At 37.8% G+C, this 26,986-nt stretch overlaps 1 protein-coding gene across 7 annotated transcripts in view; it reads right to left on the reverse strand.

Annotated features, from left to right (window-relative positions):
* Positions 1 to 26,986, reverse strand: part of sox5 (SRY-box transcription factor 5) — a 206,863-nt gene that overhangs the window by 69,748 nt on the left and 110,129 nt on the right. For 4 of the 7 annotated variants that reach the window (XM_059511177.1, XM_059511175.1, XM_059511179.1 and 1 more), the window contains one exon: positions 22,331 to 22,403. In XM_059511177.1, the coding sequence (XP_059367160.1) occupies positions 22,331 to 22,356 (26 nt within the window). In that variant the 5' untranslated portion in view covers positions 22,357 to 22,403. Of the gene's footprint in view, positions 1 to 5,976; positions 6,202 to 22,330; positions 22,404 to 26,986 lie in introns of those variants that run through there. The other 3 variants (XM_059511180.1, XM_059511173.1, XM_059511174.1) reach the window with 2 other exon arrangements.

Below are 26,986 nucleotides of genomic sequence, written 5' to 3' on the forward strand. Positions count from 1 at the left end.
GCTGCACTTTAAATACTGAATCTAGGAGCTTTACCTAATCACCATCAGCAGTGGTTAACACTCCAGAAGTGCCTCTAATGACAGGACATAATTTAGAGGCTAAACGTGTCACATACGCACACACTCGGATGTGCACGGCCTGCAAGAACTTGCATGATGATGCTTTGCGGGTGTTGCCCTCATGCCTACGATAAAAAGCATTCAGATACATAATAGATAATAATATTAATTAGCATTATAGTATGTAACAATGATGCCTTTGAATAAAACTAAATTTTAAAATTTGAATATATATATATATATAAACTAAATATTTATTTTTATCTTTAATGACATTCCCAGACATTCCCCATTTACAGTAACTCACTTGTGGGGAATATCTGAAGTAAATCAACACAAACAGTGGCAAATCGCTAAAGCATATTTAGACATTTTTCTGATTGATTACGCTCCCTTAAAAAATATAAAAGCATCATTACAGAAGGTAAATTCCTGTGTAATATGATTATCTGATTAGGGAGGTCAGCTCTTCTTTGTTATCAGAGTGTGGGAATGAAACAAAGTGTGTCCAAAAGTTCAGACAATCAGCCCGTTCAGCACAGATAACAACAACGATGCCTTCGGTAAGAAACTGAGAATACCTCACAATCCACTCCATTAGGAGAATTGCTCATCCCTCTCTCTACTCTTTAACTTCTGCTCCCAGGATGATAAAGTCGCAGATAGTCCCGTTTTGCACAATCAACCATTTGTGCCCGACTCTTTTTGTTTTGGACAGTCTTTTAAGTATATTACTTTACAGCTATTTATAGCTCTCTCAATTTTTCTCTCTGTGGGAATAGAGCGGCCGGCAGAGGAGCGGAAGAGAGAATCAGAGAGAGCGACTCCGCTGAAGTAAATTCATCTGTAGTGCAAACTTGTGAGGGCTCTTCATTCACGCCGTAATCACTAATCACAGCGTTCGCTGCTGCTGTGACGGCACTTGGATTTTTATGTGAGGTGGGGGGGGTTCATTTACCAAAACATAGAATAAAGATCACGTTTCCATACACCAATGCTAGAAAATAAGAAAAGAAGTGCAAATGTTTTATTAACGTACAAACTATTTTAGTAACACTGCAGCACTAAAAAGTAGCAGAAAATGAAAACAAAATCTATTGTATACATGTATACATTACTAATCTCTCACAAAAAAAAAAAAAAAAACTTTTTCAGATTTGTTTACAACGTCTTTAATATAGCTGATGGCTAGCTAACTGTGCTAAAAAAAGATTTTTCCTTGAATAAATACTCATAGAAACGTCTTTTAAAAAGTCCCCCTCTCCCCCCACTTAAAGTCGGTGAATAATTTCACACAAGTGTATGTGTCTCTAAATGCACACATTATTCACACAAGTACTCAGAGAAAACACAATGCCGTCTCTGTTTTTCCATCTGACGCGAGGGCTGCAGGGCCACCCCAATTTCCTGTCCAGCGTCGCCACAAAAGGCAAGAACACAGAGCCTAATGTCACTGTCAGCCATTACTGTTTAGACATGGAGGTGAAGTCACACACACACAAAATCAAAAGTCATATGAGCAAAGCGAAAACAAGCCCGCTCGCACACACAAATGCATAATAAGCAATGGTGTGTGTTTGCCGCTGGGTGGACACAAGGCACCAAGTGAATGTTGTGCCCACAGCACCAAGGCAACTGCTGCATCAACACACACACACACACACACACACACACACACACACACACACACACCCCCCCCCCCACACACACACACACACACACAAACACACACACACACACACACACACACACATACACAGAGGGGGGTTGCCAGTATTTTAGTCATCACTTCATCTGTCTGCATAGTTTCCTATCATCTCTCCTCTCTAATTATTTATTTCTCTGGTCTGACTCATGTTTCTAGTGACATTTTACATATTACACACACACTTGAAACTTCTATGAAAACTTTCTCAGCCTCTGCTTGTTTTCTTTTAGTGTGTGTGTGTGTCTGTGAATATGATGCCCCTGTCAAATGCTTATCCATGGTGAGTATCTCCCAGAAGCCCCGGGTGGCTGTGTAAACGGGTGCTGGTATAATTTACTCCATTCATACAGGCCTGTACAACAACAAATTGGGTGTAACAGGCATATGCAACACAGTCTTCCACCCAGACTCCTCCTTTACCTGCAGGTACAGAGTCGTTATAATACAGCTTGAGGGACTGGATAGAGAAAAGCAGTCCATTGATTTTTATTATCCTTCCCATGATGCAATTGTCAAGGCCATCACCTCTGATCTGTCGTCATAGTGTTTTGTGTTATTATCCTCTCGGACTCGATAAATAAGACTTTAACCTAAAAGGGACTCAGTTCCCTCCAGTCTTAGCAGACGTCCCAACGGTCAGCTGATCGCACAGGGGAGGTCTGGGAAGACTTCTGATGGGGGAGGAGGAAACACTTCAGCATTCTTCTCTTCCGACCCTCCTTTTTTTCATGGAGACATGGTTATTAAGCCACTGCGAGAGCTCATAACACGGACTACACAATGGAGCCAGTCTGTAATGAATGACCCAGAGAGAAGATCCAGAACCTCCATCAATCAGACAGAACACACACACACACACATTAAACATAAATGAGGACACAACACAGATTTCTAGTGTTTTTATATAAAGCTAATTATAACTTTTATAGAGAAACACACACCTTAACTGAATTTAAAAAAAAAAGCTACAATAAAAAATAAATAAATATATATATATATTATTTTAATTTATTTATTTATTTTATTTTTAAATGAGGACATTACTGAATGTCCCCAAAGGGAATGTTTGTCAGATTTAGCTCTAGTTTAGGGACAAATCTGTACACAATCTACAGTTACGTTTATTTCTGTAAATTGTGGGGACTTTCCATAGACTTCTATTACTTTTATAATGACCAAACAATATTTTCTATCGCCTAACCCAACCCTAACCCTAAACCTACCCCTTACAGAAAACCTGTTTGCATTGTTACACTTTCATATAAACATCATTTACTATTGTTTATATTTCTTTCTCTCGTGGGGAAAATGTTTCAGGTTTTACTATACTTGTGGGGACATTTGTCCCCACAATGTAGCATAAGAACACACACACACACACACACACACACACACACACACGTTTGTTATTCTATCACTGTGGAGACATTCCGTTGACTTTTTTTTTTCTACAAAGCTAAGATATTTTCCTTCCCCTAAACCCAATATAACCCTTTCTAAATGTATATTTAGACAACATATATTAAGTTTACTAAGCTGTTTCTCTGAAGGGACTACCTGGTCACCACAAAACAGTCATTTAGTTCCCTCAATATAGATGTATACTGTCTTAATATAGTCTCTCAAACACAGACTTCAATTGTGTTTATATAAAGCTAATTATAAACACTATAGCTTAACTCCGACCTTAACCCTTTGCATTTTTAAAATATACGTATTAAAAAAACACATTCTTTACTCAATCTTTGTTTTTTGTTTTTTTTTTCTTCTTTTTCTCTGAATGTTCTTCAAAGGAAGATTTTTTTTTTCAGTACTTCACTTCTGGGGACAATTTTTCCTCTATATCCAAGTACATAAACACACCCTTTCAACTAGATAAAGCATAAACTTTGTGTATGCTATAAAGCAGCGTGCAAGTAATATGTGTTAAAGTGACAAAGATAAAGGCAGGCTGGTGGTTTAATCTGTTTTCTCTTTGACGCGGAGGAATCAAAAATGGATGTGCATCAGCCACATTTGTCACCAGCTAGTTCAATCACACATGCTTAGTGGTGAACGAACCCACTGTGTCTTCTGTGTATCTTTTACCAGGAAGAATTGACTGACCCAGAGACTGAGCGAGAGAGTGCGATGTAACACAACCATCCATTAAAGGAGGGAGACAAATGGAGAAGTGTTAAAGTCCCCTTTCCCCCTCTCACACTCAATCGCTGTCTCTCTCTCTCTTTGAGGAATGTGACAGTTTGACCATAGAATCTCCTATAAGCTTCTCTAATAAAGCTAAACTCACCCAAATTACCACTCCAATAATAAGAATAACAATAATAATAATAAACAATATTTTAATATCATTTATATTATTATTATTATTATTAATTATAATGATTATATTATTTAGAATGATTATATTCTTATATATAAAAAATATTTAGGATAAAGATTTAACAACATATTTTAAGCAAAGCAACATTTCGTATAATTATCTACTACTGCTTCGTAGTACAGATGATTTGAAAAACACTTCATAGTTCTGTATTTTTAGATGTCAAATAAATAAAATAAACTACACCAAACAGGAAATGTTCTTAAATGAATCAAGTCAATTTTCTTACTATAACATTTTTTTTTAACAAAACCTTTTGCACTTTACAGCGTGCATTTTTTAAAATGAAAACAAAATTAAATTTAAGTGAATGTTTTTTAATTAATCATTCATAAGATGAGTGATATGATATCAACATAAAAACAACAATTATAAATTATTTTGTATCACCATCAAACATTATAACTGCATTTTTATAGGTCTCATTAATTCCTTGCTTTTCTATGCACAAATGTAAAAAAAAAAAGCAGACTTAAGGTTTTTCAAAGACACTCAGCATCGGGACAGAATAGACACATGCACTTTACATGGCCAAACACTGCACTTTCGCTCCCATCCTCACACACACACACACAAACACACACACACACACACACACACACACACACACACACACACACACACACACACACACACACACACACACACACACACACACACACACACACACTCATAATCACACACTCAGTTTCATGCTCTTTAACCACTTACAGCTAGCAAACTAGAGTTTAACCATCCTTTTCTTCTAAGTCATTGTAATCCCTGCATTTATCACTATACATTCTGCTTTCCTATTTAATCCTTTAAATGTTTAATTCCTCATAGTTGTTGTTATCTCTTTCTGCCCCCATCCTCGCCCTCCCCCCAGAAAGAGCATGATGATTTATTAAAAACACATTTTCCTGACATATAAATGTGTTTTTAATTCAGGGATAAAACCCCAGAGTTTATCGCCGAACAAAAGATTAGTTTCATCTGGTAAAACAGTGCAGTGCTCTAATGCAATAAAAAAAAAATGTGTGTGTGTGTGTCGGGGGTGAAGCTTGCATTAAAAACGAGTATTATGTGTAATCTTCCCTATGGAGCTTTAAAGTAAAACCTCTTTATTCGGCAGCAAAGCCACTTTTGTTGACATATTAAAGTAGGTGAGAACATTTCCCACCTCGGACCACCACAACAGAAGGCCAGTGCAGACATCTGGCCACAATAAAACACCAAAACAACATAAACAAGATTAAAACAACATGGACTAATGGGAAAAAAGGCATTTTGTGAAGCAAGAAAGTCGTACAGAAGTGAAATGCTCTGTGTTTTAGTTGCCAAGCGTGTTACCCTGAAGTGCAACATGAGTAAAAAAAAAAGAGAGGTTGCGCCAGGGAAACACTGACGGGAGAGCACCGATCCTTATCAAACACCATCTAATACTCACACACACACACACACACATATACATATGTATATATGTGTGTGTGTGTGTGTGTGTGTGTGTGTCTGTGTGTGTGTATAGAGGGATAGACAAACATACACACACCGACAGCATGTCACCTGTTAGACCAAACACTAAAGATATTTACAACTTAGTTTCAAGTGTGATATTGAGAATACAGTCCCAGCGTCTCATGCTCACAGAGAAAACAGTAAAAAACACACACGTCTCGAAGTCACACTGAACTTTCTTCTCTTTTCTAAACCGCAGACACATTCACACACAGCCAGCAGTTTCTTAGACTAACACACAGACACACACTCTTCTGCTGCTCATCTGCCTCCTCCTCCCGGCATGGCTTGGAAAAGTGAGCGCTTGTGCGTGAGTGTGTGAACATACCTGTTAAACTCCTGAGGAAGCTCAGGCTCAGTAAGCATGCTGAAACAAGGGGTCTGAGATGCAGCAGTCCGTCCACGACAACATACGCGTCCGACACCCGGGGTCCTCCGAGAACACACACACACATACACGCTGCCTTGTGCTCCTCTAACCTCTCGCAAAACCAGAGACTGTTTCTGTTTCTCTCTGCTGCACACACACTCTCACATGCCGAACTCGCACTCCCTCCCCTCTCTCTCTCTCTCTCTCTCTCTCTCTCTCTCTCTCTCTCTCTCTCTCCACCCCTCTCTATGGCTCTAAGCTGCTAGATCGCCTCTTAAAGGGCCAGCGGATGACATTGTGTATCGCGGAGCGCAGCTTCACACTCACACACACATACACACACATGCAGCAGCACTGCCCCCTTCCTTCAGCCACAGTGTCCCTCTGTCTGTCTCTGATCAAATACACACTTACGATCAAACACACACACATACACACTTTGCTCATCTTAATGTTCAGTATAATAGGCTTTATTGTTTTTACATAAAGATAATATTAATTACTACAGACTATCCCTAAGAATAAAAGGAACATTTCAGTTTTGGGGAAAAAATGCATTTGCCAAATTTATGAATCATTTTCCATTTTAGGATGTCCCCAGATTTCCAAAACAAGGCTGGCCAAATTACTTGTTTTGTTTTAAAAGTATAACTAAGTGCACGCACACACACACACACACACACACACACACACACACACACTACTCAGTTAAGCCACATAAAACGGCCACGCCATTCAAAAGTTGGATAACTTTCTTGTATACAAAATGTAATTGTTTTTACTCAGACATCAAACAAGAACAAAACAGAACAAAATCTAAACAAACACACACACACATAAAAAAAGTACGTAAGAACAATAAAAATATACATATATATTATTGAACAGGCATGGACCAGTAAACCTCTTTTAGATTGTTTCATCCAATTGAAATGAATGACAAAAAGTGTCTTAAGCACGTGCACATCAACCACAAACAAACACGAGTTTTCGAGTGAGCTCTATGCTTTGGGTCTTCATAGTGTAACTAACACATGGCCCCTGTCACTCGTTATTACAGAGAAAGAGAGAGGGGGAGCTAGACAGAGAGAGAGAGAGAATGAACAAACTATTCTTCTAAACGGAGGAAAGCACGTCTGACAGATTAAAATACAGCAGCAAGACTAACGCTGAACTCTAAACTCTTTCTCAGCCTCCTCACACATACACACACTGCTGTCCACCTTCTGAACAAACTGCAGACACACATGCATGTAAATACTAATCATATTTCCTTTATATGTCTCCTGCAGTCATGGTAATATTTACAACAAACCATTTCTTTGTATGGAATTTAATTTACGATAAGAATGAAAAAAAAATATCATATAATGTTTGGTATGTAATCCAATTTATTGAGTAAGTTAGTGAATTCAGAACAGCACTGTGCCCTGACCTCTTCAGCACAAACTGTAATAATGTAGTTAGAGCATTGTGGTAACATTATTTGTGCATTTTCCTGTTGATCACTGAGGAAATTGTTAGCAGCGTGACAATGTTCAAGACACACCGACCTGGCCTGACCTCTGCCAAGACTGTAGACTTGTATGGCCCTGATAAATACAAATAACAGTGTTTTTCTCTTTCTATATGTGTATATTGCCTATGTAATATATTATACATGTATAAAACAGAATTAGGGGGCATATGACACAGTATACACTATACACTATGTACTATGTACTCAGCAATGAATTTTATAAGGTTATTTAGTGATTAATAATCAGAGCCTGAAGCCTATTTAAGTGCATTATCCAGGTATTTAAAGTGCACTTTTTCTTTTTGGAATTTCTCAGTGTGAACACACTACTCACACTATTTATACTACAAAGCCTCATAGAATAGTGCATAAGTATGTGACACATTTCATGTTTATGCTTTGAAAAAAGCAAGACACTTGATATGGTAGTACAATTATCAAATACGTCTGTCTAGTATGCGTTTACATAGAAAACCAATTGAAAAGAAGTGGCATGGAATTGAAAAACACATCCTGTGTGAACGGCTGAGAACAATTTCTGATGAAAATTCTTGATGTTTAAATGTGAAAAGTCAGTCATGATGCTACAGTCAATCTACACATACGGAAAATTGCTTGCCAGATTAATCCTATCAAAAATAATCTGTTTAGAAACATACTACTAAAGAAGCCGCACTGGACAACACACTTGCCAAAGTTTAATACAAGGGGTTAAGGGTTTGTTTAAACCTCTAACCCCAAGTTTGAGCAGTAGTAATAGCAGTGCTGGCCTTAGAAAGCACTATTACAAAGTGGTGACAGAAGACTGAAGAAGGATATTGTAGAGTTGTTTCAAAAGCGAGAGAATATAGTGTATAAAATGTACAGACATACAGTACATACGTACATTCAAATCTGCTCATACACACAAGAGCAAGCAGCACATTAATTAGCTTCTCTCAGGTAGCAATTATCTGTAGTTAAACATTTGAACGATCTTTCGAGTCAAGGCTGCAAGGTGATGGAGAAATGAAAATAAAAAAAGAGTTGAAATAACATCAACAACAGCCAGTGAGACAAAGACGGAGAGAGCAGAAAATCCATCAGAACAGGAATAAAGAGCAGTTCCAAACAGTTTCATCCACTTTAAAAGCTGCTATTGATGAAGATGGCTTTTTAAGAGAGCGGGAACGTGAATGGAGAAGGCAGGTGCTTTCAAGGTTCAAACTCTCCTGATGGGCTGATTCGTTCAATTCCGACAAAACTACAAACTTCACTTTTCTAACTGGGCTTTTATGTGAGAATTGAACTTCACAGCACACTTACAATCATGCAGGTTATTTGCATGCATGGAAAACAAAGGTTACAAATGTACAGAAACATATTTGCACGTGTGTACAGTCTTTATCTGTTTATCTCCACAAATACATGTATCCAGCACATGCACACGTGCAAACACACAATAGGTCCCTTCAGCAGATGTGTAGTGTCCAAGCCCCCTCACAGCTGTGCTGCATTAGAGGCACAGAGTAGTGAGGGTCTGACACAGACAGGCAGTAAAAACACACACACACACACACACACACACACACACACACACACACACAGCTAAAGTTCAGCTAGTACCCCCTAAGAGGCAAAATCAGGGAAGTCCTTCAGTTTCCTTAAGTCCATAATTATTTTTATAATTTAGCAAAACCAAACAGAATAAAATAATGTGGCTCAAAAATAAGCATTCCATTTCATTTTATTCCCAAAAAAAAAATTCTGTCATCATTGGTCACCCTCATGTCATGATTTTTAACGCAATTTTTAAAATCTTCTCTGAGCTCTGAATAGAATTCTTTCTTTTTTTTTTTGTTCTTTTTACTGAATTGGTTCGTCCAGTATAATTGAACCAGTGAAAAAGCCTAAAATAAAAAGTCAAAATCTGTTAAATTCACAACTGGTTGGCTTGTCATATGGTCCAGTTATCATATTTATAAGGTTCTTTTGAAACTTGACAACTCCAGTACATCATTTTCATTGTATGGAAAAGTGGGCAGCATATTCCTACACATTTCCTACACATTATGACAGAATTTTCATTTTGGGTGAAGTATTCCTTTATGCATCTCTACGGTTACCAATCTCTCATTCACGTCCCTTCTTTCTCTCTTTTGCTTGTGGAAGACGTGTGACAAGGTTGTGAAGTGTGTTTATCTGGACTGAGGGAGAGGAAATCTCTGTCTGATGGCTGAGTGGCAGACGAGAGAAGCCATTAAGATAGAGTCCTTATCTCCCCTCCTCAGCAGAAGACCGCCTTTATACACACACACACACCCACACCCACACCCACACCCACACACACACACACACACACACACACACACACACAGACACAAACAAATCAAAAGTCTTATCGACACACTAACATGATAATAACATGGGTATACTAGCAGGAGGGTGAGAAGATAATGACATAATTTTTGGGTGAACTATTTCTTTTTCAACCTGGGCTGCAGGAATTACAACTGCACAAAAAAAAGGTTTTAAGATTACAAGAATACAGTTGGAATATTTTTAGAATAAGTTGAAAATACCAGAACAAAGTTGTAGATATACAAGATTAAAGTTAGTATTTCAGGAAAAACATTTTTTTGCAAGAAATGTTGTTGTTGAAACGTAGCTTCTGTGTGAGAAATGGATGTGGACGATTTAGTTAAATCTACTTTAGGACAGGATTAAGAAATAAAGAAATATTTGGTCTTTTGGGACATCAGCACTGAGTTATAATTAGGACACTGCAGTGGTTATGTAGTAAACTGAATTTATTCAGGAGAAAAACACAGACAGACATTCAGGAAATCGTCTCTTTTGTGCAATCTGAAATGGCAACCAGTGGTCGACTCCGATGATATCGATGGTTTCATCTGCATGCTATCCGAAGAGGATATGTTGTCTCTCAAGAGAATATGAGGATGATAATCAAAGTAATCAACCCTGAAGGAGTGAAAAACCGCTGCGCTCGACGTCTCCAATACTTAAGCCAAGGAGTCAACCAATGGTTGCCTTTTCAGATTTCTTTATTGCTAAAACTATCCAAAAGTAGGATTTAACTAATATTTAATATTGCACTTTAATCTTTTCTTTCTAAAGACTTTACTCTTTTACTGAATTTACTTTGTTGTGCTCATTTTTTCTACTTAATTCTCATAGTTTTAATAGATATGTTTTCCAAATATACTGACTTTAATTTCACGATGCAATCTTATTCCATTTTTGATATGTTCAGCATTACAGAAAATAATAGTGTTTAAGTTATAAATGAAATGTACCTTTTTAACATTTATCCCTTGCAGTCTTGATGGGGGGCTCTGGGTCTGTAAAGGTTAAAACCCCCTGATTTATGTCAATGAAACTCGCTGACACACTCTTTTGTAGTGTCCAATTTCTGATACATAAGCACATAAAAGTACAGGGCAGACATGAATATTAACACAGCCGAACACTGGCTTTCTCTGACAGTCCAGTGAGATGTGTGTCTTTTGAAGCTCTCAGTAGGAGAAGTATATTCACAACCTGGAGGGCAAAATTACGCTTCATTTCACTTTCAAAGAGATGTACCAGCCCCACATGACTCAGCCGCTACAAAACAATGCATTACAACGAAGACATCACTCCATTCCAACCGTGAACCGACAGTCAAGAAGCAGTCTACTGGATTACAGGTACATACAAGACAGTTGTTGTGTTTCACTTTGCTAACAAGGCTGAAACAAGCTCTAACTGACTAAATTACTGTGCAGTGCCAGGCTTGGGAAAGAATAGTGTGAATGAAAGGGAGAGAGAGAAGAGAGGAAAGAAACACCAAGTGTCTTCGCGCCATTAGAGCTGCGATGGAGCGCTGCAGAAGCTCAAATAATGATGAACGATAATGCCCCCTAAAACACATCCATCCATCCATTCTCTCATCCCTTCATCTCTACCTCCCTCTGTTCATCTTCTCATTCATTTAGACTTCCTAACTCCAAACAGTCATGTTAGTCCAGTCTCTTTTGTTCTTAACAGGCCCAATAACTGAAAGTGATAAATATTGATTTAGAACCTTAAAATGTTAGTTTACTTCTTAATGAATCAGTTAAGTTGTAAATGACTATTTTTCCAGTCTGACTCTTGAAGTTAAAAGGCAGATAGTGCTACTGAACCTTTAAGTTAGTTAAAAATGTAACATCTGGAAAGCCTTATTGCTATTTTTCCTCAAATAGTATACAAAATGTGAACTGTACATTCAATTGCTAGAACTTCAAGCACGTTTATGGCAGGTTGGGTCGAGTGTTCTACACGGGATAGAATTCGGTGAGAGAATACACCTGACACATCTCTCCTGGAAACTCAAGAGCACATGCTCCTATACAGTCTCAACACTTCTGTGCCTGTGGCGAGACAGCACAGGCAGGAATGAGAAAGGAAAGTAAAACAAGAGAGGAAGAAAGCAGTGTTGAGATGATTCTCCAGCAGCTCCTCTAAAAGTCCATCTGTGAGAAGCTGGATGGAGCGAAGCTCTCAGATCTCCAGCCTGCAGCTACAACACCTCCTCATCCTCCACCTGCCTCCATGCCTGTACTGATGCTGCCACCGCATTCGCCTCTTAACGGTGAATGAAGAAAAGACTAAAGCTCTACTGCGAGAAGAAAACAGAGCTTATTGTTTGGAAAGTTGATTGTGTCTACCTTAGAATCGACCCAAAGCAAAGTTTTTTGGGGTTTTGTTGGGGTCTCTTTAGGAACTTCAGGAGGAGACACATGTACGGAAGCTCGCAATTGCAGCTTTATCTCTGATGATGGGACTTTATTATTTCATGGTTACCTTTTTTATGTCTTACTCTTAGTTGGAAACATGCTTTCTTACATGTGAGACTGCAGTCCTTCTCTCAGGAGAACACTCTGAGAAGCAGGAGACTCCATTTGCTCTCCATGTCATTTCATTGCCATCTAGGAAAAGCACCGTTTATATATCAAAGGGATCTCATTTGTAATTTTTCTTTCCTCTGGGGATAGAAAGTTACGGTACGGCGGTGGTGTTCTTGTTTGTTCTGCAGGAACTATAATGTTTGCAATGACTGCTTTTGAGGAGGAAGCCGATTAGCCTTCAACGGAGAGCAAGAAGGAAAGAGAGGCTGCGGGTGTTCTGAGGGGAACCGCAAACAGACCTTTCTCTTAATCCTGTTCACCTGAAGGCACATCCTCTCTCTCTGCCACCTAGATTCCACTCTCTCTCTTTCTGCCTAATCCTCCAGCCATGTTTCCTATCCGTGCCATGGGCGTCCCCATCCATCCTGGACTCGGCTGCCAGAACACCCATTTCTGCCCCCTCATGCTCCTGCTGCCAAACACTCCACTCTGCCCACCACGGTCCTGTCAACTCCTGAGGACTACAAGCTCAAAACCCTACACCACCTCCCCTTTCCAGCCAAACACCTGACACTGCTGACCCTCAGAGCGGCAAATCTCCTAGACTACCTAACAGACACATACGGCCAACACTTACCATGCCAAACTGTCAGACATGGTGCCATGTAATCTCATTCAAACATCCTAGATCCTTCCTTAAACACACACACACACACACACACCATCTTAAACCTGCCAAATATCCAAGACTTTTCCCCATTCCTAGATTGCCAAATACCCTCAAACACTACAATCCAGAACTAACTTCTTCAGGGAGGATTCTGGGAATGCAAAGGAGGAAAGCGGAAAAACAAAAGAGAGGAGGACAGAAAGAAAAAAAGACAGAAGGGACAATGTATTTACTATGTCATTATTATTTTTATTTATATTAGTAATTAAAATATTTGTTTAGTACTCATTCATCGTAGCACAATATAGTTATACATAGACATAGACTCTATCTATCTCTATCTATATAAAAAAACATAACTGACAAATACCCCCCAAAATAAATAAATAAATAAAAAATAAAAATGTACATAATAAATTATTGTATTTAACAAATGTTGTATGATTCAATTTTATATAATAATTAGACCAAATGATAGCATAACTGACAAGTATCCCTGGAAAAATAATATATACAGTATATATATATATACATATATATATATATATATATATATATATATATATATATATATATATATATATAAATATACACATTATTGTATTTGACAAATATTGTATGACTAAAATTGTATTGTATGCGTTAACATGGAAATGGTATTATGCTTGCAGCGCATGTTCTTCAGCTGCACGCACAAAGGCGTCAGTGTTCGCTGCAACCTGTATCCTTTCATATCAAAATGCAAAATAAAGGACATGCATGCAATGCTGTGGTCAGTTAAGTCATGAAGTTACCAAAAAGGTGATTAAAGCTGCCTTAAACTGTGCATGAATGTAATATATTTTATGTGACTCACACTTAAGAACATGTCTCTGAAATGGTTTTCAAAACTGTCCTGGAGCAGCCCAGCACTGTCTCACATCTTACACACTAGACTTATTTAAAGTCTAATAAATGTTAAAATTGATAGCTCTCAATTATACTGTAATGTTGAATGGCTATAGTCAATGGTTAAATATTAGTGGGGAGCAATTTTATGGAGAAATCAGTATGGTATCATTGATACTGGCCTTCAGTCATAAAAAAAGGTGGCATTAAACAAACATTAAAAACTATACTTTATGTCTTTATGTTGTTTGTACGTTAATTTGAAGATTGAATGTGAAATTATCGCAATATAAAAGTATATTTCAAAACGTTAATGTTAGGTGGGATTAATCGTGATTAATTTCAGAAAATGTGCGATTAATTAGTTAATTTTTTTATTTAGCGATTGACAGCACTAGACTAAATATGATATAATAATTAGACCAAATGACAGTATTAATGTCAAATGTCCCCAATAACATAACATAAATACGTACTTAATAAATAACTGAATATTATAAATGAATATAGTGAATGTATAATGAAATATTATATAAAATATATTTACAAATTAAATTGAGATCATACAAGGCCCAAATATCAGCCAATTACTTGGCCTGACCAATGTACTGGTCATTACTGTTTAATAACACATCTTGATCTGTATTTAACTACTCCTATATGGCTTAAAAGATTAGTGCTCATTATTACCAGCAGACGTAGTACAGCTAAGGATCAAACCTGCAGACAATGGATGTATAAGTGCTTGTGTATGTTTGTGTGTTATCATGTCCATTTCCTGTGATCCCCCTCTGGCACACAGATGGTTAAACCCACCCAGCACAGTGCAGGAGGGCGGGGGAGGGGCACGCACACAGGGCACAGGCTACAGATGGCACAGAGGGCATCGCCAATCAGACTGCATGGCACAACGAGGGGAGGGGACCCATGTGTGTGTGTCTATGTGTGTGTTTGGGAAAGACAATACCTTGGTTGCAAACTTTATCACCAAAATTTTTTGAATAAATAAGCATCTCTTAGGTACCTATATCAAGGTCTCCAAGTTTGCTCTAAGTTTCTCTACTGGTTTTATTTTTTATTCTTTATCTCTATCCCATGTCACTTCCTCTGATTGTAGGATCTGTTTCCGATGCCATGCACTCTTTGATATTCAACAACGACTAATTCCCATCTGTTCGCTGATCTCCAGGGACCCCATGTTCAGAATTACGCACACTTTATAAAAAAAAGTGATTTGCTTTAAAGGGAAATTATATATTTTTACTTTACTCAGCCTCCTAAATGTCTTGTATGATTTTCTACTGTGGAAAAGAAAGGGAGATATGTTGAGCAATGTGCTGGTGGCTCTTTTCCATGCAATTACAATGAATGGGGATCAAAGCTTTCAAGCTCATAAAAGACACAAAAACACCATAAAAGTGCATAACTCAAGCACTAAATGAAAGTAATATTGTATGATAGATTTATAGCCCGATCAAAAGAACAAGATCAATTCTAATTGTGAACAAATCATTCAGCTTTGGTCATAGTTTGCCATACCTCTCATGAACATGCCAGAGCAGATATCGAGATTTTCAGTGAATATATTTCAGTCTGATTCTCGCACAATGTTTGTACAACTTTTTTGACACAGAGCATTTTTTTGCTATTTTTTTTAGCTATACAGCCGCAGTCCCTATTCACTTTCATTATCCTGAAAAGAATCAGCATTATATTCTTCATAAAGAAAATCATACATTTTTAGAAAATGAAAAAAAAAACATAATTTTCAGCGAAGTGTCGTAGGGTATTAAGGAGTCATGACGGAAGCAGTAGAATTTAGAGCAGTGCGAAAGGTACTTGGCCACCTCCTCCTCGTCCTTTCCTCTAAATGTGTATGTAACAGAGAGGCCGTGTATTTGGGGGGAAATGGCATGTTGGCAGGAGTCAAACAATAGCTTGCTCAACCAGGTGACATCATGTCATAATCGCTGCCATTAAGAGAGCGGGGCCACGGCTGGGTTGCCATGATGGTAAGCAGACCACTGAGAGGACATGGCACGATAGCCCCAACTGCTCCTGCCAAAACAGGCAAAATCATCAGGTGTAGTCACAAACACACACACACACACACACACACACACACACACACACACACACACACACACACACACACACACACACACACACAGCTCTATCTGGTCAAGTGCATCATGAGTGCCATCTTGGCTCCAAATTCCAACAATTCAGTTTGCTTCCATATGTAAACTCGAACCACAGCAATTTCCCCAAACAAGTGCCCCTCATTTCCTCTGTGAAGACACAAGACACTCTTCATTCAAATCAAGCAGCTATTTTTCAGAGTGAAGGAGTGAACCAATAAACAGGTGGGTGAACAAATTAGTGAGTGAATGTATGAATAATCAGCGACGCTTCAATAATGAGGATATTTCCTGTCAGCTTACAGTGGCTGAAGAACAGATGTATCACACACAGCAGATGTGTGCCGTTGGAGACACATCTGAAAGTTCATCTCGACGGAGGCTCTTTAAAAACACTTTTTGGTCGGATATTGATTAAATATTTCTTTTTTGGTTTTTGTTGTTCCCCACTCCTTGCTGCACTGCACCAGAACTGGCCCGAGGGAAAAAAAATTTGTGAAAATCTTTGGCACTCTGCAAATCTTTGAAGCGATTTGGAGAGAGATGACTTTGGAAATTATGAGCGTATCGTCAGACTCCAGTTTGAATGCACATGAAACACAACATGGGAAATGTTCCTCAAAGATAAGTGTGCAGAAACACAAAAACACCCCCCCCCCCCGGAAACAAACCCACATACCTGCACTAGCCTTACCCTCATTTGCTTCGAAAGAAGATGCTTTAAGTTGAAACTGGAAATATTGACAACAACAGGTATATTTACGAGTTATTACATTTTAAATAGAAGTAATAAGCATATATTGTATAGTCTCATGTTCAAAGTTTGGGTGGATGTTTTAATGTTTTTTTAAGTCTCTTATGCTTACTTAGCCTTCATTTATTTGATCAAAAATATAGTGAAAAGAGTAATACAGTTTTTTATTACAATTTAATATATATTTTTATTTTAATATATTTTGTAATTGAAATAATTTATTACAAATGTTATTTATTCCTGTGATGGCAAAGCTTAAATTTCAGCAGTCTTTACTCCTTTACAATCTTCAGCATCACATGATTCATCAGAAAGTATTTTAATATTCATATTTGCTGCTCAAGAAATATTTCTTAGCTGTGCTGCTTAATATTTTTCTGGAAACAGTGATACTTTTTTCAGGACTCTGATGAATACAAAGTTCAAAAGAATGATATTTAACATCCTTGCTGAACAAAAGTATTAATTTCTTTAAAAAAAAAAATAGAAAAAAGAAAGAAAGCAAATCATTTTTTAACAGCAGTGTACATGGGAAAATATGTTATGTGCTAATAAACTGCCAACACAACACAATATATTTCTATTATTACACTGTTCTTTGGAATATATAATTCTGATTGGTTAATTCTGAGATTGTGCAGTCAAATACTTTGATATTCAGTAATCACTAAACTGTATAATTTACTGTTGTCCCTGGTGAAAAATTTTCTATATGCTAGATTCATTTTTCATGTATCATTTTTTTTCTTTCCATAAAATAATTTCAACTTGAATACATTATTCATGTCAAATATTTATTTTTAATATATATATATTCATAGAATAAATGAAACAGTCAGCCAGTCATAATCTGTAAATAAGAAACCTGATCACTCTGTGTGTGTTTATTTTTGCATTAACGACAGGCTGCTTGTACATCATGTCTTACTTAACTCGTCTGGAAACACATGTTATATATTTAACAATGGCATAAAGTTGTCAGTCCAACAGACTGTCAACAATATCCAAACACAAATAAATAAATGTATTTCACTACATTTCTCTGAATTATAATACAGAACAGAAGTTTGAGAGTTTCATCTTTGGATGGCACAATGGCCATGGCTTTGTCAAGATGCTGTGGAGTCCCAGATCACATGGATTGTGAACACACACACGTACGTACAGTGGTGTCTTTGTAAGTGCGGGCTGTGTGAGTATGATCTCTATGGATCTCCATTGTGGCGCCCATGGAAGCAGATGTCACTGGCATTCTTTCATTGTCTCTCTCTCTCTCTTTCTGTCAGAGTGCAAAGTGAACACCAGATGGAGAGACTCTAACTGCTCATCACAATGAACACTTACATGCGTCTGCAAGGCTGATTTTCTTCCTCTTTTTCCTTCTCTCTTTCCTCCTCATCACAAAGAAAACAAAAGACTTTTTTTTACTTTTAACAGCCTTTTCTCTTCCACTGTACAAGCTCACTGTCTCAGAGGCTGGTGTTAGCAGGGGGAGTCCCTGAGCTGTGTCTACAGTCAGGCTAGTGTATTATTTTCATTAAGTGCTTTTCAGCCCAGAGGGGGATTTGAGGACAAACCTTCAGGCTTGGCGTGACAAGGTCACAACCTCTGGTAACCTCCGCCTGTCACAACACACAACCCCATTCTCCTGCCTTTCAATCAACACACACTAGGGAAGGACACGAGTACCAAGAGTACTCAATAAACAGGTCACATGTACAACCAAGAACTCAAGTAATAGTACTTGTCGAGAATAAAAGTCATCAGATGATTTATCTGTTGAGTACTCAAGTCATTAGATGGTTTTTCTGTTGAGTAACACTATACTATTTATCTGTCACGTTTTTGAGTAGTCGGATGGTTTATTTGCTGAGTGACTGAGTAATCAAATGAGATACCTGTCAAATGGTCGGATTATTGGTCTGTTGAGTATTTGGATGATTTATATTTGTTGACTTTATAAGTACTCAAATAATTTATGTGTCAAGTTAGCAAGTAGTCAGATGACAAATTGGAAGAGTTTTTGGGTACTCACATGATTTAACTGTCATGGACCCAACTAGCTGGATTATATCTGGCATGTACTTGACTAATTGGATGATTTATTTGATGAGTGATCGGGTAATCAAATGATTAACTTGTAAAATGTTGGATTATTTGTTTGTTGAGTATTTGGATGATTTATATTTGCTGAGTTTACAAGTACTCAAATAATTTAGCTGTGAAGTATTCATCTGATATTTCTGTCAAGTTCGCAAGTACTGTTAGGATGACTTATGGGTTGAGTTCCTGAGTACTTGGATGATTTAACTGTTGAAGTCTAAAATAGATAAAGACTTAAACTGTCAAGTATCTTCCAAGAAGTCAAATTATTTATCTGTCAAGTTCTCTTAATCAGAGGATCTATCTTTCCAGTATGTCTATTTGAATGATGTGTATTGAATGTTGAATGATTTAAATGTCAAATAGCTGGATGATATTTTTGTCAAGTACTTGAGTAGTTGGATGATTAATCTATCATGTCGAGTAGATAAAAACAACCACAATGGCCATCTCTAATACGCACACTTCAAAGACTTTAAAAGTCACGATATTTGAAAGATCACAGGGACATCAAGAAGTGAGAAAACCGAGGAAAGAAGAGGATGAAGATTTGGAGGAGAAGTAGTAGAGGTGGTAGGGGAGGCCAGAAACAGAAGGGCGGCAGTGAAGGTTAGACAGAATTGGGCATTGTTAAAGCGAGAGCACCACGTTCTGTTGATCTGAACTGATCCAAAGAAACAAAACCGCATTGTTCCTCGCAGATGGAAGCGAGTGTCGTCAAGGTAACCAGATTAATCTCCCCATTCTGTGCTTCCTCTGGTGGAGAGTGCTAATCGGCGGGCTTCTTTCACGCTAAAGCTAGCCTCAAAGCCCGGCCTCTAACTAGCCCTCTAATTAGCCGCAATTACAATGAAGACAACATGATGAGATAATACAAATTTGCAAAATAATGACATACCACGACAAAATATTCCTCCTACTAAGCAGCGGGTTTGTTCTCTCTCCCTCTTTCCCTTTCTCTTCGGAGCCACAATGAGCCGGGGCCCTCCTAAAGCTGCCCGGCAGGATGGTGCTGCATTATCAGACACAGAGACTCATTGTCAGCCTGCTGTTTTCTTCAATCACCAGTCCATTGTCTGGCGTCTTAAATAAAAACGACTCGAATACAAGCACACATAATGATCCCCTTCTCACCAGCATACAGAGCAGCGCGGACAGCACTACACATCAAACGCTCACTAACACACACATACACACAGGCCCTTATGGACTCGGGCCCCGAACACACAGCAAAGGTGTTTCACAACACAATTAGTGCTAGAGAAAGCAGGATAGAGCTTGTGGGGGAGAAAAAAGGAGGCGGAAATGATTGAGAGAACAAAAGAAAATGAACAAACGAAAGGGAGAGAGTGAAATGAAGGAGAAGTGAATAGAATGGTGTGTACACAAAAGAATGATAGGAGCAGCAGACCAGAAAAAAAGCAGGGAGGGAAGGAAGGAAAAAGTCCAAAGCAGAGAGATGAGTGATGGAACAGCCTGTTTGTTTTCCTTTGGTTAGATCAAATTAAACAGCCCTCAGTCAGCTAGACAACATGCACTTATGACATCAAATAAGACGGATACAGAGAGAATGAATGGTGATAGGATGTAAAAGACTGAGAAAGGGTGTAAAACCAGATGTGGATATAGAAAGATACAAAGGAGGTTCGGATACTATGGCATTTTGGACTCCCAAATATGGTCATCCCCTTTGCTATAAATGCAACAACAACAGCTATTCTATCTAACTCAATTTATGGGGTAATTAATTTCCCCCCACATAACTATATGTAGATTGGTTAGGAAAAATATAACAATTAGATTAATGTTTAATTGCATTTAATTAAATTAACATGTTAACTTTGACAGCCCTACATTTACAGTATATAGTGTCACTTCACATACTGTATACATACAGATGGGGTCTGAGCTTTATTGAGGCTACACACCACACACTCTATACAGAAAAGAAAAACACGAATTTAACAACACCTTGATGATAATATGATGCCTTAAGCTATGTAAAAGTCCAAATCAGCCCACATTGTTAACCTCAGCAAATGATTTCGCGCAATGTCACACTGCATCTCTCTCTTCAGCACATGAGGACGGCTGTCAGTGATTGTACGAGCCATTTTCAATCTCCAATCACTGAGCGTTATGCCCGATTTCTACAACAGATTTCTGACCTAAAGCCCTGATCAGAGTTCAGCGTGTATGTGACACTGTGTGCTAAAGAGAAGAGAGCAGCCAATGCAAAGACTTTACCCTTAGAAGCAGTTATGAAAAAGCATCAAAAAGACCCTCATCAGAGACGGACAACCTCACGGTGCTGTTTGAAGTCTATTCCTCGTCATTAACCTAACCTGCATTCATTAACACAAACACAGTGGCTGTACTCAAAAGATGCCGCTCCCCTGATTCCTTTTTTCCCTGTTGTTTTTCCTGCTACACCTTATTAGGGATTGCACTCCTCAAACCAAATAATTATTTCAGATTCATTAAAAGAAAAAGATGAATAATGACACTGGGAACACTGGAGATTTGCTCTCCTTCTTAAATGGAGATATTTCCCTTTGCTGTTGTGTAAACACAAGTTCAGCATGTAATGAGCAGAAACAAATAAAAGCTGAGACACCTAAGCTTGAGCCCAGACTTGGGTATTAATTTCAGCATTTCTTTGAGCTTTTTTTTTTATTCATTTATTTTTATTCTTGTTCATAAAAGTGATATTTTATTAATTTGTTATAAAACAACAGAGACGTTATCTTTAAAAGATATTAGATTTTTTTAAGAAGACATATTTCTTTTATAAAAAATAAAAAAGTTATATAACATACGACCACTGATTTGTAATTTTCAATATTTTTCTTTACTTTAGATACATTCATACAGTGTGTGTGTGTTTGTGTAACTGGCAGTTTATGGCTATAAACAATATCTTGAACTTATCCACTGGTGTTGCCAATGAAAAAACATACTCTACAGTTTACTGAATACACATTGACCATGGTGACAATAGCGGGGCATCTTGTCACACTCTATGGAGTAAGTTGACACAATGAAACTTACCTTTAAATATTAAATTCAAAAGACAGCAAATGTGAAAAATGTTTGTTTTCCCAACAGCTTAAAAATAATAATAATAAAAATTAAAACAGAGATGTGTTACTAAAATGAAGAAAAATTAGAAAGTTAAGCCAATGCTAGAGAAAACACATGTATAACCTGACTTTTACTTAGAACTGAGATTTAATCATTGTAACAATTTCCCCATGTGTCAACAAGCACCAGTTTCCTGCATAGGGTGCAGAAATTAGATGTGTCTGATCAGTTATATTTTTTATAGTAAAAAACTCCAAAGTGACCATGAGCTGTGGTTTTTACCTGTCTTCAGCTTCACCTGTCTTCATTCCTCCTGTAGAGAGTGTGAATGTGTGGCGGGATTGCGCTGAACAGTCTGCAACACACAATCATTGCAGAATTCAGGTTAGTGTGTATTACAAGAACGGCATTGCAATTACTGTACTAGAGATTTCCAAACAAAGTCAAAGAAAAAAGCCAAATGAATTATCTGATATTCCACTAAATAAACGTAAATAATAATAATGGTAAAAAGAAACTGAAAAAGAAAAGTATTTGTCCTCAAGAGTAAATAGAGTTTGGACAGTCATGTCAGGTCTTAATATCTCTGAGTGTCTCTGTCATCATGTATCTTAATTTTTGTCATTTTTTCCCCATGACGTTTTTGAACAGCAGCATGTAAGTCATTCCACAGGTGCTCAGTTGGTTTGAGATTTGACTGGGCCACTCCAAGACTTTAACCTTTCTGGTTTCAATCCACTCCAGTCTGACTACTGCAGTATGTTACAGGTCATTGTCTTGTTGGAATCGGAATCATCTTCCAGGGCCCAGCGCCTGTCCGGATTTCAGCCCGTTTTCCTCCAGGGTTTATCTGGACTTAGCTCCATCCATTTTCCCTCTCCATCCTTATGAGTTTTCCAGTTCCTGCCCCAGAGAAGGATCCCTGAGGTATCCACCATACTTCACTACAGGGATGCTGCATACTGCCTAAGGCTTCAAAGTTTTGGTATTATAAGGCCACAGAACAGATCTGCAAAATGGAGCTATTTCATCCCTATGGGCAAACTTCAGCCTAGATGTGATATGAGAGAAAAGGTTTTGTGTTTGCCACCCTTCTGTCAGAGAGACTGATGAATTGAATTTGCTATTGTTATCTAATGCAATAGCTCTCTCTCTCTCTCTTCTATTACTCCAGAGAGTGTGTAAAAACAAATGAAGAAATTATTGATGTTTTACATAAAAAAATAACAAAAATATATAAATATGCATACAAAATATAAAATGACTAAATATATAGCAATTTATAATAAAATATTTTAATTATAAATATAAATATATTGAAATCGCATTTTACACAGACAGTGTGTACAAATGAATAAATGAGGTTTTACATGAAAGAAAAAATATGATTACAAATTACTCAAATATTTCTATATGGAATTTTATAATAACACAAAATATGTATCTGTGTGTGTGTGTATATATATATATTTATATATGTATATATATATATATATGTATACTTTATACTTTCTTATAAAACATATTACAATTATATTAGAATATAATTCATAGATTATATTAGTTAAACATTATTAAGCATTATGATTGGCAATGATACAATAAAAAATCAGTATGGAAAACATATAAGCATATATTATGCATATTTACAGCAACATTTGTATAATACACAGCCATTTTTCAAAACTATTCTCTTTAATGCTGATCAATCAGAATCAAGTATTTCAGAGAGCCATTTAAAATAATATACACACACACACACACATATATATATATATATATATATATATATATATATATATATATATATATATATATATATATATAAAATGATATAATTATGTGTGTGTGGGGGTATGTTTAAGTATGTACGTTTGAATATGTATATATGTATATAAGTGTGTAAGACGGAATGAGAGAAACCGAGAGAGAAGAGAAACGGGGGATGTAGGTTAATATGTGTGACTTGGTGACTGAGGATCATTACGAGATGAAAGGAATGATGTGCAGGGCCCATAATGAGACTGCAGTGTGATTAATACTGACACTGTGAGCTGTCTCTAATTACTCTAATTCAATCAGCCCTGTACTACACACACTCTCACACACAGATAACACACTTACATAAGTACACATCTACAATACCCTCTCAAATACAGATGTACGCTCTCAGACAGAGGCTGCTGCAACTTGTTCTTTTAAATGGGAGCTGAAGCGTCTGAACTGACCTCGACAGGCTGCACAGAGATGCAGTCAACCATTGAAAATAGCAAGAGAACAGAGCTAGAAAATATAAACCGGTCATGATCGCAAACCTCCCTAGAGTCAGTCTCGCATACAGGAAGTTATGCGACAAGCAGAGGCCCCTATATATGAGTGTGTTTGTGTGTGTGCAATAGCATTAGGGAACCCCGGCGTTGTGTGTGTGTGCATCTTCTTTGACTTGGTGAAGAATCACTGCATTGGTCTGAAGAGAAATCTCCCTCCTGTCGTAATTAGCTGCGCCGCTTGACTGACGACCTCGTTAACGAGTGGCATCATGCGATTCAATTTCTCCGTTTTTTGTGCAGGAATCTGAAAGGATGTTGCTGCTAATTATCATAATTAAGACAGCTGATTTGTTCACTTGCACATGGGGAAGGATGGCTTTAATTAACCGAACGGCTCTGGAATAGATTTGGACTCGACACTCGAGACTGACATTGTTTATACTCTGTGCTGTTTACACGGCGAACAAGTCCGATAAAGTGGTTTAAGTGTTTTTCTGCTCTCTCTCTCCTGCTGATATGCAAACATACAGCCACACGAGTTTAAAGGATAATCTGTATTTGTTAAGAACCAGATACAAAGACAAATTCCCAGTTATTTTGTGTGCAATGGGCTCTCGATTGGGCTGATAGACAGATAAAAATGCAACTTTGCCATCTTTGAAACGAGCGGGGAAAAAACATCCCGTTCTTAAAGAGAAATTACCCCCCCCCCCCCCCCCTTAAGACACTGTAAGACACAAGACACAAAAGATGTGACAAAATCTATGACATCACGAAACTTTCTAATAATTACAGGGAACTTTGACTAATAGTTACAGGGAATGTGCAGAATTTGTATTGAGATTTGAGAGGTATGATGGAGATTTTCAGTGTATAGCGACTGAAATTAGCAACTGAAATTTCACTCTGTTCCTTATATAAAGAGATGATTTGGTTTCAGAAACTTGAAATACAGCACACCAGTCATATGGACTTCTTTATGGTGCTGCTTTCTACTTTTTAGAGCCTGACAGCCCTTGGTCACAATATGCTTCTTCTACTTCTACTAAAAAAGAGCAGCGTGAACATTTTTCAAAACATCTCTTTTTATAAGACCAGAAACAGAGAGTGTGCATATCACGTGACCATTCATGCACACTGGGCATGCGTGTAAAAGTATAAACAAGAAGTCGGTTGCTAGTCACTGGCAGGTTCAACAATGAGCATGATGGCGAGGAAAAGCAAGAAAATGTTTGTGTGGACAGATGATGAGGTGGAATTGTTACTCAAAATAACTAATGATTACAAGGCGGCCATGGTGGCTGAAAATGTCAATTGGGAGTCATGCCAAAACAAACACAGTGACATACTCGACAGAGATATGATACGGTTACATGGTCATCAAGGATACACGGAGATCACGTGGCCAGCCACGCTATCGTTTTGTCTCCGTTTGTCATTGAAAGTCTCCGTTTTGGTCTGTTTACACTGAAATGCAACCCCGGAGTTTACAAACTAAAACGGGGTCTGCATAATTTTCAAAAGTCTCAATTATCGAACGTCAAAAACGCTGGAGTAGTGTAAACAATAGGCCCAACCATCAAAAGTTAAGTGTTTTAAAACGAAAACACACTAGTGTAAACGGGACCAAAAAAAAAAAAAACCTGCTAGAATATTTTAACTCACCACTGCAAAGGTTTCCAGAAGGAAAAAGACACACAGGTTTGGAACATGAAGGTGAGTAAATTCTTAGGTCATTTTCTTATATACATTTGCATTAACTTTTGTCTAACATTTATGTTTTTATTTCCCAATTTTTTTTCTAATATTTATATATTATGTGAGCTTTGTTTTAATTCATACAAATGGGTTAACAATAAAAGACTGCTTCTTAGTTCTTTTAGTATCCAAACTTATATTTTGGGTGAATTTTAACCAGAAAGGTTGGGGTTCTACAGTACACAACACTGTGCCAATGTTGGCCTGTACATAGAGACATACGTGTGTCTAAGGTGAGAACAGTTAGTAAGTGGGACGAGAAGCTTTAGACATTACCGGGTGAAAGGCTCTTTGTTAGAGAGAAAAGAGGAAAGGGGTCGGGATGAAGGGGGGCTAGTCGAGCAGAATAATGCACTTCATTGTGTTTTGTAGAGGAATGTGCAGAGGTATGGTTCAAATCAATGCCCTGCACACTGCCATTGTCCCGCCCTTGCAGCCCCTTGCTACCTTGGCGACCCCCTGCTGGAATTAGCATGCTCCACCCCCGAGCCTGCACTTGAAGGAAGAAAGCGATTAAACTGGACCTGAGGGTAATCTCTCCGTTTGTGTGTGTGACTGTGTGTTAGAGAGTGCGAGGCTCAATGTATAATAAGGAGCAGACGTATGATGGGGCCCAGCTCTAGTCTGCCATGACTTGGCCTTAATTAGAAGAGACACAAACGGTGGGGTAGTAAATTAGTACTGTAACCGTGCACAAGTCAAAACTCCAGACTAGACTTGCACACAAACGCAGTCATCAGAGACAGACTTCAGGGTCAAAGGGCACCGACTGAAAGACGAAAAAATGCCACAGGAGGCCCACAGTCGAACCTTAAAACAGACGGAGACACAATACACACATTGAGCTGCATCCGATCTATATCTATTCCCTGCCCTCTTTCCTAAATACCAGCTTTCACACACCAGAAGC

This window comes from Carassius carassius, chromosome 26, assembly GCF_963082965.1.
Source record: "Carassius carassius chromosome 26, fCarCar2.1, whole genome shotgun sequence".
NCBI classification, from domain to species: domain Eukaryota; kingdom Metazoa; phylum Chordata; class Actinopteri; order Cypriniformes; family Cyprinidae; genus Carassius; species Carassius carassius.